Source organism: Stylophora pistillata, chromosome 12, assembly GCF_964205215.1.
Source record: "Stylophora pistillata chromosome 12, jaStyPist1.2, whole genome shotgun sequence".
Taxonomy (NCBI): domain Eukaryota; kingdom Metazoa; phylum Cnidaria; class Anthozoa; order Scleractinia; family Pocilloporidae; genus Stylophora; species Stylophora pistillata.
The window spans coordinates 22804994-22820464 of record NC_142530.1 but is presented as its reverse complement, the minus strand read 5'-3'; the positions used below and the strand labels follow the sequence as shown (position 1 = coordinate 22820464).

Here is a 15471-nt window from a genome sequence, read left to right as displayed (position 1 = left end):
GCATGATCCGTTTAGCAAGTTCTTCCGGGAGCTTAGGTCGAAGAAATCAAAGCTTAGCATGAATTACCTGATAAGTGACAGAGTTATTGATAACCTCTTACATTCTTATTTATGGTATAGATTAACAATGTAAAATTCAGCCATTTCATCGAGTCTTCAAAAAAATATCTTTTCGACTGTATTTGCCTAACTTTTCCATTTGAAATCAGAGTAACTATTCATAACAGTTCCTCTTACTTAGTCATCGAAACGGTTAAAATCGTGGACCTCTAATTCATAACGACCATTTCTTGATTTCAAAGTTGGATCAGGATTTTTCAATGCGAAATTTTGAACTTTTAGATGGGAACTTTCGTGCTTTTTTCAATATCCTTCTCAAAGGGGGGTCTAAATATGTTTAACCAGTGCTCTCAATTTCGGTGCGTAGAGCAATTTACAAGCTTACACAATCATAATTGCTGAAAATCAAGTAAACCCTTTTACACTTACCTGCAAATTCAATTTCGGTGCGTAGAGTAATTTTCAAGCTTACACAATCATAATTGCTGAAAATCAGATAAACCTTTTTACACTTACATGCAAATTCACCAAAGAAATCAGCGATCTTCGACAGGTTCTTCAAGACACAAGCAATTCTGCATTTTAATTTTTTGGTTTTGAATTTCACTCTTAATTCAAGATGGAGTTACGATGCCATTGAATAATAAAAGCTGAAAATATCTTTTTGCTTGTACTTTGCCTAAGTTAACGTTGGCTTATTTCACTCTCAGCTTGAAGTAAATTACCAAATTTTCTTTTGGTTTTACAACTTAGTTCGGATTAGTTTTCACGACTGTTATTCATATCTCTTTAACCAAGTTTCTGCAACTTTAAGTCTTAAGTTCATGCACAGTACACAGCCCTTTGAAACTACTATCACAGAGTAACAAAAATAAAAATACTATAAGACGTTTTCAGCGTGTACTAAATTTAGTTATCCAATCGAATTTCCTCAATTTTTGAAAAACGCAGAAGTAAAAACAGGACTCTTTAAAAGCAATCTCACCTTGACATGCACGCTCATGTAGCCAAGAAAGCTGTTGGAAATGAACCTTTTTCTACTCCCGAAGCTTCATAAACTGACAAGTATTCATATATTTTTATTAACATCAATTATTTTTTTTTTTTCACTATTTACAGTTGTTTTTTTTCATCCGATGGAAAATGCGATATTCCAACAGATGGCCTTGTCACGGTGCGATTAAAAGTTCTGTTGAACATTTCTATTTGATTGATTTTCTGTCACATTTATATTGCCAGCAATATCGTATTTCTGTATCTTTTAATTCATAGAGTGAGCCCAAAAAGTTGGAAGCACCTCGTTAATGATGAAGGAAACCCTATCTGAATAGGATCTTTTTTTCTAGGCGAGAAGAAATGATTTGCGGAAATGTATTTTACGATCCACTCATTTAATTTCGAAAAGCTTTTTACTTTCCGCTTATTTACTCTTGTCAGCAAGAAATTTGTCCTCCTTTTTCTGAGGTAGATCTTTTGAGATTGTTTTTATTGCTATACTGAACGGTGAACAAAAATTTCAAATTGAAGAAGTATTTTTAATATCACGCTTTAAGATATTCGCCAAACGGTGTACGAATTAGTTCTTTGGTTTTCAACATTTGTGCCTCTAGATAGTTGAATATGGATCTTCAGTGTGATGTCAAACATGGTGGTTGTCTACTCAATTAGAATACACATATCATAATTTTTTCGCTGTTTAAAGCTTAGAAAGTTTGAAATCTAATGAAAGTTATATCGCGAGGTTGCAAAAAATAAAGAACAAAAAGCGGGAATTAAAGGTAACGGGGAAAATCGAAGGGAACGTCAGACTTTTCAAGTCACTTTTGAGAGATCTTATACTAGTTAGAATGTTTTTTTTCTTGTTAATGAAAAGTCTATAGCTATATACCTGCTTTTCATTACGTGTAGTTCATGTTGTTCTTTGCGTCCAATATGTAGACACAAATGAAAAAAAAAGCCTTCCCCTCCTACAAGTGGAATTAAAACTGACAAGAGTGACGGAAATTTAACGAGACGTCAGCGCGGTGTGTTCCGCAAAAGGTTGAGTGATGATAGTTTAAACTCCACTTCGAAGAAAAATGTAATTTTTTTTTTTTATAGTAATCGAAGATACGACTAAACGTTTTTCTTTGCGATTGGGCGAAAATTTAAAAGTTCTTTGATGTTGGGGATTTGAATTTTTTTTTGTTTCACGCAATCTCCCAATCCTTTTAACATATTCGTAATGGATATTGGCAATCTCCCTTAAGAGTAATTTCCTGGCAACTGATTTCCCAAAGCTTTTCTGACACACTTCGTGTGACACTGTCACCATGCCTTTTAGTAAAATGCTTCCCCTCACGAATGCCGCTTAGAAATAGGCAGAATTCTGCCGTGCAAGGAAGATGATATTGTTTTTCGTTAAGATACGCTGTGTAAGTAATTCTCGTAGTCTTGTCCGTGAGTGAACCGTTACATCTTTACATCTTTAATAACAAAATCAACTGTGGTTGCGGAAGTTTTGTATTGACTAACAGTGAACTCTCCTAGTTTTCAGTTTCGTGTGGCCTTTCGTACACCTAGCCTTGACCCACAAGGTCCAATTTCATTTTTCTGGTAAATATACGTTTTTTTTCTCTTTGCCAGGTTGTAAAAGGTATCAGATTAAATAACCACACGCGTCTGAACTTCATATTTTAAGCTTCTTCAACGCTGTTACTGTCGACGTCAACTTGATGTAAATTGGAATGAAAACGAAAAGGGCCAAAAAAAAAAACAAAACAAAAAAAACCCACCACAATAATGGTAATGATAACAGTTGCAATATAATAATGATTTAAATGGTTTAGCTTGAAAGCCTCATGGTTCCCCAATCCTCTGGACTCCAATGTTTACCAATGCTTCTTTTAATTTCGCCCGGCTATTGAAAACCTCGTTCCCAGGGCTTTTCCCTTTTTGAATATTTTGGCGGGCGGCCAAAATATTCAAAAAGGGAAAAGCCCTGGGAACGAGGTTGAGCTATTGAAAATAATTTTTTTTATTGCAATTCCATTTTTTTAGAATCTGTTTTATACAATAAGGCATCCCGCGTCTTAACATAATCCGTCATTCCACCGATCCATCGTTCCATCACTCTAAGGAATATCCAAGGTATCTTATTTCGCAGCATGCTCGCTTTACAAATTTAGCGGCTCTTTTTTAAGCATAAGTTACTGATCCCTACAGTAAAATGCTCTCTTTCCAAGAAAAAAATTGCCTTAATTCTTCAATAATGTACAGATGACATCTATTGAGTTGTTTCTTCCAGGAAAAGTTTTGATTTAAATTCTGCGTCGGTGGATGCCACTGGAATTATTTTGAGATGTTTATCGTCTTTTATAGCGTCACTACAAGAACTAAAAAGATTATACCCTCGGATCTACATATTTTGCAGATTTAAAAGGTAAATGCTCTCCTTAATTAAAGAAAAAAAATTTCCCGTAACCCTTTCACTCTCGAGATCTCATTAGTAAATCTCCTTACTGTCCGCCATACGGTTCTTATGATTTTAGTTTGGAGAATTTAGTGTTGGATCAACTGATAATCCCATGATTTTCTTTTTTCCTTCAGTTCTCATTACTTGTCTGCTGGATATGGTATTGATATTGTAAAGAGAAATTCTGTCTTGGTTGCGCGTGGGAGTTAAAGGGTTATGTTTCATGATGCGCCGATCACACCTATTGAGACAGTTCTGCAAGGAAAAATTTTTTTTTGAGGCAATGGGCAAAAGAACGCATTTTCGCAGCACTGGGAATACCCCAGGTGAGACAGTCCTGAAAAATACCGCGAACGAACGCAAGAAAGCAACTTTGATAAAAGACCAGTTCAAAGGAGGTCATATGAAAATGAGCTCGAAGCGACATTTGAACCAGAACACATTGCAGTCGTAGGCCGCACACCACCTGGCTGAAGCCCTCGTACCTTTTAGTATCTGCTCAAATTATAAGCTTTATTTCCGCTGCATGTTTTCAGGCGGTCTTATGGGCTCATTATTCGAAAAGCAGCTAGTAATAGAGCCCAGTTAAATTAGAAAATTCGCACTTAAGTCCACTATAGAATTGCAGTTGCAAAAAGCTGATAGCTCTGGAAACTTTCATCGAAAATCCCTGATCTAACTTTCCATTTGCAAATTAAGACCTGAAAGTTTGGAGATTCTATTTCTTCTCGAGGTGCTTGAGCTTCTTCCGTTGCCGGCGCGCAAGGCACGTTGGTAGCCTCAGCTTCCAAACTGATCGACCTAAGTGGCCCACATAGCAAGGTTGAAGACGAAACGCGTAGATCCCCCTACGGCAATAATGCAACGATATTTCACCTACCAGAAGCTATTTCGGTGATATTTGTTTTTTTGCGCATTCCCTTCAATAACATTGCTCTTCGCGGCTATTCGAGATCAGTGGAGGCGCATAATTGTCGCTCAGATCGAAGAGAAACCGGAACCCAAATAGGGAAAATTGAAAACCACATCGGATACCAAATCCGAAAGCCCGTTAATATTTTTGACGAAAACCAAAAGCCAAATGCTAAAAAACGGAAAATTTGCAAACCGGAATGAACACCAAAACCGAAAACCGGCGAAGGCCTTTTCGCAAAAAAACTGATCTAAAAAGTAGCCTAAACCGCAAAACCGAGAATCCCAAAGCCCACCTCGGGAACTATTCGACGCGAGAATAAAGGTGAACACCAGAAACCAATTTGCAACCTTAGCTTAACCAATTGCGTCGCCAGATGGCGGTCGTGTTGAACCAAGATCATTATAAGATGAAATCCTTCGAAAGATTCACCACAGCAACAATTTTTCAGCTAATATTGTCGATTGTAAGATTATTTTTCGTTAGGACAATCCCTGATTATAATTTATGGCGAAATTCCGGATGAAATAGGGATATTGTAGTGGCGTAAAGTACAGAAAGAAACTTGAATTAGGTTTTGCGAAAAAAGCCACCTCCAAAATCATATAATATGGTATGACGAATTAAGGTAACCGAGTCCACACTGAGGAAATATTGCTGATATGCCAAGAGTGGCTATGAACTGCCTCTTTGATCATGTTCTGGAGTGTTGAAGGGATAATTATTCAAGTTCGCTAAGGCACCGCCCATACTGAGATGGCTTTCGTGCCGGAACGCCTCTGAGTATATGCTTGGTTGCTAATTTAGGGAGCACCACCTCTCCGTGGACCTTTGAACCCGGCTTTGAAGAGCAGCTTGTGTGGAGACGTGTTTCGTCTTTTGTACGCGGAAATACGAGATGCTTACCGCTCCTCTTGTTAGTTAAGTGCAGCCAAAAATACCCGTGGATAAACACTTGTTATGAATTGATAAACAAAGTAGACATCGATCACCTTGTATTATTGTTTTGAATGCTAGCGTGCTGTAAGTGATACACAAGAAACTGAAAGATCACAAGTCTTCTTATTTCCGTCCACGATGAAGTGTCAAAGTTTTAAATAGTCCATTTCACCTTTTTTCCGCCAGACTGTTTGCGTGACCGGAAGACACGTTTTCACTTTAAGCACTCTTCCTTGAATTCAAATGAAGAAGCTGTACCGGCCACTCAACGGGGGAAATATCTTAACGCGTAGCCTTTATTTACTCTCTTTGCCATTGAGTAGAGTACAATTAGCAAAATGATTTGTGGTGCGGCTATGATGTGTGAGAAGCACATGATGTGAGCATATGGTTACAGCAGATTGCAGTTATCTCCTCGATAGCCTTTAGAGAGCAAAGTGATTTAAAATTCCTACCACAACTTGATTTTGACAAATTTTCGTCCTAAACCCAGTGGTGATTTCACGTAAGGCTACTTTCAGGCACGGCTAAAGTGAAGGAAAATGTTTTTACCAACTGTTAACTGACGACTGAGTCAGTTTGCTAGACATAACGTCTCGTAGTCACGTTCGACGCACTAAAAACTACTATAAAACGAATACAAGAATTGTAAAAACGTGTAAAATGGTATATAAAAAGTCACTAGTAAAAATGTAGCGGAATTCCGCTACATTTTTACTAGTGACTTTTTATATACCATTTTACACGTTTTTACAATTCTTGTATTCGTTTTATAGTAGTTTTTAGTGCGTCGAACGTGACTACGAGACGTTATGTCTAGCAAACTGACTCAATTATCGAACACGTTCCTGGCCTCGGCCCACAAAATTTCATCACAATAACTGACGACTCATCTCAAAGAATTTGCGCTGGGCATGCATGGCATTTTGAACGTGAATGAAATTAAGATAGAAGATCAAATTTTCCTCACTTTTTCGCGAGAAATTATACTAACCTACTGTGAGAAAAAACGGTTCTATCTGCTTCAAATAACGTGTAATTACCTTTGACGCGTCCAAGAAAACTTTTAAATATCAGTTACTATTGACCTACTTACTGTTAACTGCAGAGCTTCTATGTTGCCACTTCTATTTTTATCACAGTGAATTTTGCGTTTATGGTCACCAGCCTCGGTCCCTTACACACTTGACGTCTCAATGCTTACAATTTTACTCAAAGGCTACGGTGATTCCGAAGTGAATAATTTATGTTTGTAGTCCTGCTCGCTCCTTTAGTCGTGACGAGTAAGTGCTCACTTTCACTTGTAAACATATCCTGTGCGCGTGCAGCAGTGTATTTCGCTATTAATAATACATCTAATCCTGTTAATCAATGCGAAACAGCTTACATAACATAGCAACCACAGTTTCATTTACGATGGTTCTTGACCAATCAGCGGGCAAGAATATTTACAGTTAATCTATAACAAGGATTTGGGATATTTCCTAAAACTTTTATATAAGGCGGATTAGTTTGATAAATTTTGCTATCAATATGAAGAGGAGTGCAATAATCGCATGATATCATCAATGTGTTAAGTCTTGCCCTTGATCTTTTCAAGTTAAAAAAAAACTTTGCATCAGTTTTAGGTCGGTGAGCAGACGGGACAATTCTGCTCGCCTCTTAAAAAATCACGATTTTGTGCAATAGCCAACTTCAACCTTGTTTCATAATTCGATTACCGACTTTGTCTACCGTCGCGCTCAACACCTTAGGGTAGTGAAACAACTATTCATAAGACGAATATTAATTGCAGCCAAACAGCCATTCGCCAGGTTACGTGTTATGCCGCTTCCGCCTGATCACGGAAAAGAAGAACCTTGTATCAAACAAAGGTTGATTAGCTCAATACTTTTTACAACACTGTACATAATGAAGGGAGAAATTTCAAGAATTATGGGCGGGAATATCAAGCATGATAACACAAATCTCGTCATGTGAGTCTTTAGAAAATAGTAATCAGGGTTTGCCGATTGGTTGAGACTACCTCTGCTGTAGGTAGTTATTTGCTGTTCAGTATCTACCAGTGGCAACTTGTTTTCCTGAAAAAACTTCTCTCAAAAACTTGAGTATTTAAGACGGTTGAAAAATAAATGATTCCGGCTTCAATTTGATTAGAACAGAAAGTTGCAGAAAGCCGTCTATCCGTTTTTGTGGTTTGGTCATATCTTCCAGTTTCGATCATTCTTTTGAGTCACCTATTAAGTCTTACCAACTCTTTCCTTTTTAAACGTGGGTGTAAGCTCTAGGTCATCGGCGGGCGTATAATCGTTCTTGAAAATTAAATAATACTTAGGTTTCAGAGAGCGCCGAACAACAAGTATTCAAAAAAGGATACCCTTTTGTTGCAAAGATCTAAGATATTGTTCAAGCAGATTATATGTGTCGGGACTCTCTGAAACGAGAATAAAAGTAATGATAAATGACTGACTCGTGCAATATAATTTGTACTCCATTGGCAGCTAATGATTACCTTGACCTTGATCGATTTAGACATCACGAAAACTTCAATCCAATAATTTTGTTACTCAATATTGTTATTTGCCATATGGCGGGTTTAGCGAAGGGAATAGATTAAGTGGATCCTTTGCAGTTCTAATTAGTCATCTGATCTTGACCACTTGCTATTGCAGGCTTTGTTCCCGCGGAAGAAAGATCCAGTTTTCATAGTTCGTTAAGTGCGTTGCCCCTAAGACTGAGCTTTTCTTACAACTATCTGTTGCGTTGGTGTCTCAAGAAACAGTACTTTCGTTTCGCATCAGTCAAAACAGTAGATCACGCACCCTGTCTGGGTTTGAGCGCACGACGTCCAGTCACTGAAGAAGTCATTTCAAAACTTTGCCAAAAATGTTGAGCATCGTAAATACACCACATTATATTTCTTTATCAGCAATAGGAGACTTGATCCGTGTCAACATACCTCCATCTTAAAACGAACCAAGTCTTCAAATCGTCTTATTAAATATTTTTCAATTATCTACTTTCGTCAGGACCAATGAGAGAGCAAGGGTGCAATTCTTTCTCCATGTGAAGTGTGTAGAAAATAAGCTTACTTACTACACTATTACTTGGCCTAAAATATATTATAACATAACCAAAGTAAAGCGCGCGCTCTGATTGGTCAATTTAGCGTCCCCCATTTGCCCATGGGTGTACGCTGCTGACGTGAGCAAATGCAAAGACTATTTTTCCGCGCGCGCTTGTTTTTTTCTGGTCACGTAAGATTTGTTAAATAAAAGGGAACTCTTTAGCTACAATGTATTAATGTTATGTTATAAAACAAATGGTAAACACCACAGCGTACACTATTGAGTTATTGGATGCACTTGGGACGTTTGCTAAGCACTCAAGAAGCTAGAGTCGCTCTCGGCTATCGCCTCGAGCGACTCTTACGCTTCTTTCGTGCTTAGCAACCTCCCGCGTACATCCATAACTCAATAGTGTACGCTGTGGTGTTTACCATTTGTTAATGAAACTCCTTGGACAGAAACGAAAATAAGCTTACTTACTACACTATTACTTGGCCTAAAATATATGAAACTCCTTGGACAGAAATGAAAATCTCTCAAGCACAACCATGTAAGGAAGAGTTTATTGATGGCGGGATCATGACCAGGAAGACATCGAGGGAGAAAGCGTTCTTCAATAATTTATGTCGCTAGGGGCTAAGATACTCTCCTTCGCACAATTTTAAAAGCTCCACCTTGAACTCTTAAACATACAACAATAAAATATGGTGACCTGCTGTATCGACGCCCTATATTGACTCATTCCCTCTATAATTAACAATTATTCGCCGAAGGCAAGGTGAATATCGTCGATGATAATCCAAGAGACGAAGTCGAGGGGATTATATGACAATATTCACCGAACCTGAGGCGAATAATTGTTTTAGTATAAATTCAGAGCTGAACAATGGAGAAAGTTCTAAAATCATAACATTTTAGTAACATTTATTAACATTTTATTTTAACATTTTATATAAACCGCGTGGAGCGGTTTAGATAGCGTTATATAAGGAACCGCTCGACCAATCAGATTGCTGGAAACTCTTTGCTCAGCTCTGAAATTATACTAACAGCTGATAACCCTTTACACCCTAACATCAGAGAACATATTCTCCATACTCTTCTCCACATATTTCGTCAGATACTGATAAGAAGAATTTTTTTAACAATCAAAAGCTTTATTAATTGATGATCATTTTCTTTATTCTCATGGCCTTACTGCTTGATTCCGAGGTGATATTGTAAGAATAAATTAGTGGGTGATAGTTTCTCTCAGGGATCAAAGGGTTAAAGTATATTTCGTCTCAATACTTTATACACCATTATCTAATAATATTTTTTTTACATTAAAAAACATTTATTTCCAGAAGTATTTTAAGAATTTGAGAAGGTTACGACCGCGTAGATCATTTGTAGTGAATCTAGAAGCTAGCCTAAGAAAGCAGATAGTGGAGGAGTTCGATTGTTTTAAAGCCTTACTCAGCACGGCTTTCGTGGCCTAAGGGCTGATAGTTTCTAAAGAAACTGTTTGGGGCTGCGTCGGTGGGGTTAACGAAATAATTTGAATATATCAACAAAGTTAAAATAGTAAATTGGCCACCGTTACGATTATAAAAGCTGACGTTTCGAGCGTTAGCCCTTATAAGCTGACTTTTCGAGCGTTAGCCCTTGCGCTCGAAACGTCAGCTTTAAAGGGCTAACGCTTGAAACTTCAGCTTTTATAATCGTAACGGTGGCCAATTTACCATTTCAACTTTGTTGATATATTCAAATTATTTCGTGGCCTAAACCTGCACGATTTCGCTCATAAATTATAGCTTTCTTTCATCTAACAAACAACCGTTCAGGTACTTGATGAGTGTGGAAATCTGCACAGGGGGTGACAGAGACTAAATAGTTACGTATTGGGCTCGAATTGACTTAAAGATAGAAGTAGCCCTTTTTTATTTGTTTACGTAAACTCGTTATAATAGACCGATTGGTTTTAAAGAGACACCGACGCACCGAAAAACGTCCTTGAGAAAAGAGCTTCTCCATCAGTCTCACGCTGTTATTGGGTTTAGTACTTCTGGTTAACTTCTTAATATAGCGTTGGTTTGAACATCCCAAACCGAAAACACTATAATTTCTCTCTCCAGTGGAAGCGTTGTTTGCTACCGTAATTTAATTTGCACCTATTTCACTTTAATGCTTCAACTATTAAGCTTTTGATGGGCAAAGAAGAATTTCAGGACAATTTGAGGAAGTGCTTTTTATGAAGTAAGGATTTATACTCATATTGAGAATTTTCAAGCGAATTCGATTTTTTTCCTTGTCACTTTTGTCCGTTGTGTCATTACGTGCGTCATGCACGAGATCCACGTCATTGAATTGAACCCACTTACCGGTACAGTTTATGCCATTAATCGATTCGTGTTCTTCCAATTTCCTCAATTCGTCATATCCCCTGTTGGTTTGTCCATTCTCCGCGATTCAAGATCATGTAAATATTAAAAATATGGAACAGACCGGAGAAAAAGGCGATTGCTTTTGGCGCTCTTTACTTAAATCGATCTATTGGAAAGAATGTGTTTCATCATTTTAAACCATACGCAGCAGACGAAAAATCTATAACTGAACCAACACCAGGGGAAAAACATTTATCTTGCAGGTGCTTTTGGCGTCTCAAATTCGTCGCTTGCAACTGATAATAGCAGCATGCAGTTCAAGATATCAAATGAGTTTACCAATGCAATTTAAAGCTGGACCTAAAAAGGATCAGCGGGGCTCTTGGAGTAAAGCAAGTATGCTAAGGGAGCACTTTATTCCGACTTTAGTTTATTTTGTCAGCTTTTCGTAGGCTGTTGAAGAAGGTGGCGAGAGCTTTTTAGATACTCTTGTCGAAGCGTTATAAAACTGCAATTTACGATTTTTTTCAATGATGCGCTGCAGCTGGAAGACATCAAAGAAGCGCCAAAGTGCGTACGTAAAAACTGAAAACTGGCAAAACAAACTTATAATCGAATGTCAGTTTTTTGATTGAGCACTGTAAACTGAAGGTGATAATGAAATGGTATTCTTGGATCCTTTTTGTGGCAAACGTGCAAAATCCATATTCGTTTCGCGTATTTACAGAAACTCTCACCTCGAGCAATTAAAAATTTGTAGATCAAAATTTGTCGGCGAGTTGGCGATTTTATCAGTGTTGGGAAATTTCCACGCCGGAGGTGACTTTATTCTCCAGAGCACAATTAATGATGAAATTAGAACTTGCGTTTAACGATAACACCGTAATGAGCTCGATTACTTATCCGAGATAGCCCTACACGTTCAGCATCTTCTTTTGTGACACAAATAAACAGATCCAGCTAATCTGTTGTTTTAGCTCCCTATCTTTACGTCGTTTCACCTTGGCGGAGAGGCGTAGAGACGGCTCTGCATTAAATGCACTCAGTTTGTTTTTTGTCGGTTTTCTTCGCTCGGTAGACCGTTGTTTCTAACCACACATTTGACTTCATAAAATTTGTCTTCAGCTAAAACAAGAAAAAACCGCCGAGCAGGTGTAAGTGATTTATTGGAGATTTTCATTGGTCGGTTCAATTCAATATTGACTGTTCCGGAAATATATGTTACTTTATGATAATAGAATATTATAATTGTCTAAGAAAGATATTATTCTGGATTTTCTCAAACTAAAGGAGACTCAAAAATTATGATGGCGAAGTTGCAAGCAGATCCATTGTCTCTAATGAGTTACCCTCAATTTGAAATGGCGCTATGTCATTAGACAGACTAGGAAGTGAGTGTGATATTTCGTGATGTGTGATGAACAACGTTCAGTGTTATCCCGCGAACCATGCATGAACTGTGCCAGCTCCAGTGTTCCAGGATCCTACGAGGGAGGCGACTGAAGACTATTTTAATTCAAATTTCAAACTGTTTAGCTATTTAAGTTTGACTTAACAAAACAAATGGCACCGTGTTATTTGTCGGCGATCAAAGGATGTGATGTGAGCCAATCGAAATATCTTTGATGACCTATCCAATTTTAAGTTCATCCGTTTCCGAAGATTTCCCAATAACATTTGACTGTCAGAGGTATTAACTGGTCTTCAGAGCTGCCTAACGAGTCCAGAAAAAATCTCACATCAGAAAAATACTCGCATCTACAGATGTTCGAGAGAGATAAATTTTGCAACGTAAAATCGGCATATTGGTTATCGCGTCCGTTGAATTAATCAGCTGGCGGACTCACTTAGTTTTCAATAGCACTGTAACTTTGGAACAAGGAGGCAAATATCAATAGAGGCTCCGAAGAAACCATTGAAGACTCTACGTGGTGAATATTTATAAGGTTTAAACTGACAAGAAGAACAGTCTTCATTTGGCAACCACTTGTCAGTTGGTAAGAGGTCTTTTTCGGGCGAAGAAGACAGCCGTTGTACCAGAGATCAACCCTGACACTGTCAGCCTTCTAGAAACAAGCAACGTCATGCACGCGAATTCAGCAAGTAACCACTCTTCGTTTTCGAACATATTTCAGCCAGCCAACGACTCTGGGAAAAATTCCACGGCTCAAATTTTCTCAATTCCAAGTGATTTTGAAATCATTGCCCAGGTAGTCATCCTGATTGTTGTCCTCGTCGTGTCAGTCGGCGGTAATGGCCTGGTGTGTTACCTTGTGTTCACCGTCAAACAGCTCCAAGTACCAACAAACTATTTCATCCTTTCTCTTGCACTGGCTGACTTTCTGTTCGCATTGGTGTGCTTGCCTTTCCGCATTGTAAACGTGCTGGAGTACTATCTCTGGACTCTCGGCCTGGCGGCTTGTAGATTCTGGGTCTGGCTAGATTTGTTATTCTGCTCTGCTTCAATCGCAAACTTAGCGGCCATCAGTGTCGACCGCTATTTAAAGATCGCTTCCCCCTTAACGTACGACATCCGAATGACATCAACCCGTGTCGCTGTTATCTTGATAATACTATGGGGATATTCCATGTCTTTGGCGTCGCTATCATTTGTGTCCGGCGACTCTTCGGGAATTTTAGTGCGGAATCAAATATGCTATATCGACAACAAGATCTACCTGACAGCAATTTCCGTCATCGGGTTCTTTGCGCCCTTCACCATCATGATTCTTATGTACTGCTTTGTTTTTAAAGTTGCAGTTAACCAAGCAACTGAGGTGTTCCGTCTTCAAGAGTCGCTATGCAACGGAAGTGAACGGAACTCACGAAGAAAATCCAGCCGCTTTTCAGCCGGGACGATATTCTTTGAGGTGAAGGCGACAAAAACTTTGATTATACTTTTGAGCGTATTTTGCATTTGCTGGTCACCGTTTTTTGTGCTCACTTTGCTTAGTCTGTACAGTCCTGAGGCATTTAAAGGGCTGCCTGTAGAGTTTATTAATTTTCTGAAGATCACTTTCGTCCATCTCTTTCCAAACTGCAACGCGGCATTCAATCCGATCATATATACCACGTACAACCACCAGTTTCGTAAAGCCATCCAAAGGTTATTAAAGCGATATAAGGCAGATCGGAGTGGGAGTTTCAACTCCTTTTCTGAACCGGCGTCAGAAATCAAGAGAAGAATTGGCTCAGCCGTTTGGACAAAAGCCCCGCACACAGCAACAGTGTGGTTCTCAACTGGCGAAGAAAGCATTCTTCAGAATTTGACAGAGTCTTAACTAGAGGCCATAATCTCAGCTCCAGAGCAATATACCATATGAGGACGGGCTAGAGGATTATTTCCCAATAGCCTGAGGGAAAAAAATAATCCCTCTTTTTCATTTTGTTTTTGTATCAATATGGGTTTATGCTAAATATGTATAAATTTTTAGGAATCTTAAGTATTGCATGGATAATTGTTTTTGGTCTCGTGTTATCAGGCGTTACCCTCTTTGAAACGCATCAAAGACCTTATCAAACAGCTTATCCTTTTGGAGTTGCTAAAAGCTTGCAACTGAGAAGATTGTGAAATGTGGATAATAAAGCCCGCAGCGTGGAAGCTTCAATGCGTTGGGACCGGAATTCACTAAATTCACTATTTACATCTTGAGATTAAAAAAAAAAAAGTCGGTTGATGTTGAGAGCTTAAGATAATAATAGTTTCCACTTATGTTTACAGCTGTACGGATTCCATGAAGATGGCAAAAAATGAGTTTATGTCTCTGACTTTATCATAGTTAAAAAAAAAAAAATGATAATGAAGGACTGCATTATTTTGATATCAGATACGCGTAATGCCAACCGTGAAGCAAAGGAAATCTTCGCCATATCAGAATTCAAATGATTATCAAATGCACGAGCATGTATTAAGCTTCATGATGCGAGACCGTCCATCAACCACTTTCGAGAAAACCTCTCAATAAGCAAGCTAACAAAAAATGTAAATATTTTTTAATCTCGTGGTGATAGGATCCAGAGGTTTCCGCTAGTTCGACGCTTGCCAACTTTGGTGAACGGTTTCGCTTATTAAAAAATAAAATCGATCCCGTGATGTTGTTTAATATAAAACCATTAACTTTCTGAATCATTTATTTAGTTTTTGTCTCCAGTACATGCCATTTCTGCAGTAGTTTGTACTTTATACACTGGCCTCAGTTTTAAGACTTCCTGAGCGTCCTTTCGGAAACGTTTTTTCTGTCTTCAGATTGATGTTTCTAAGACAACCGAACATAAACTCGAGTGTAATTTGGATAGCAAAACGCAAATAGACCAAAATAACGCGTAGACAAGATCAGAGAAAAAGATGAAAGCATTCTAAAATAAAGTTCTTAAAAAGGGGCAAATGAAGAGATTGTCGGCATAAATTAGATAGCTTGATCTCTTTCAGTGAGAATTAATGTAGGTTCTTGCTCTGATCAGTTTTTGATTCGCGATAACAGAAGGTTATTCCGACTTCAAATTGTATTTTTACTCAAATTTACCCGAAAGAAAATTTTTTCCAAGACTTATTCCGAGCCTTTTTTGGATGATCAATTTTTTGAACCTTAAAAGCTGAAAAAAGATGAGCGCTTGATATTTGTTGTAGTATTCTTTATTTGGTTAAGGTGCATATAATTACAGCCAGACTGC

The 15471-nt window shown here is 38.2% G+C and overlaps 1 protein-coding gene and 1 long non-coding RNA gene across 2 annotated transcripts in view; one reads left to right on the top strand and one right to left on the bottom strand.

Annotated features, from left to right (window-relative positions):
• Positions 1–6701, bottom strand: part of LOC148719312 (uncharacterized) — a 7782-nt gene extending 1081 nt beyond the window's left edge. The window contains exons 1-2 of the long non-coding RNA XR_015993769.1: positions 6463–6701; positions 1–5893 (exon numbers count right to left, since the gene is read on the bottom strand). The exon at positions 1–5893 is cut by the window's left edge and continues 1081 nt beyond it. This is a non-coding gene — a long non-coding RNA (uncharacterized LOC148719312). The remainder of the gene's footprint in view (positions 5894–6462) is intronic.
• A 5368-nt stretch (positions 6702–12069) lies between these two features.
• On the top strand, positions 12070–14922 carry LOC111331921 (histamine H2 receptor-like). Its single transcript, XM_022937144.2, has one exon. The coding sequence runs from the start codon at positions 12885–12887 to the stop codon at positions 14079–14081; it is 1197 nt and encodes a 398-aa protein (XP_022792879.1). The 5' UTR covers positions 12070–12884; the 3' UTR covers positions 14082–14922.
• Positions 14923–15471: the final 549 nt, after the last annotated feature.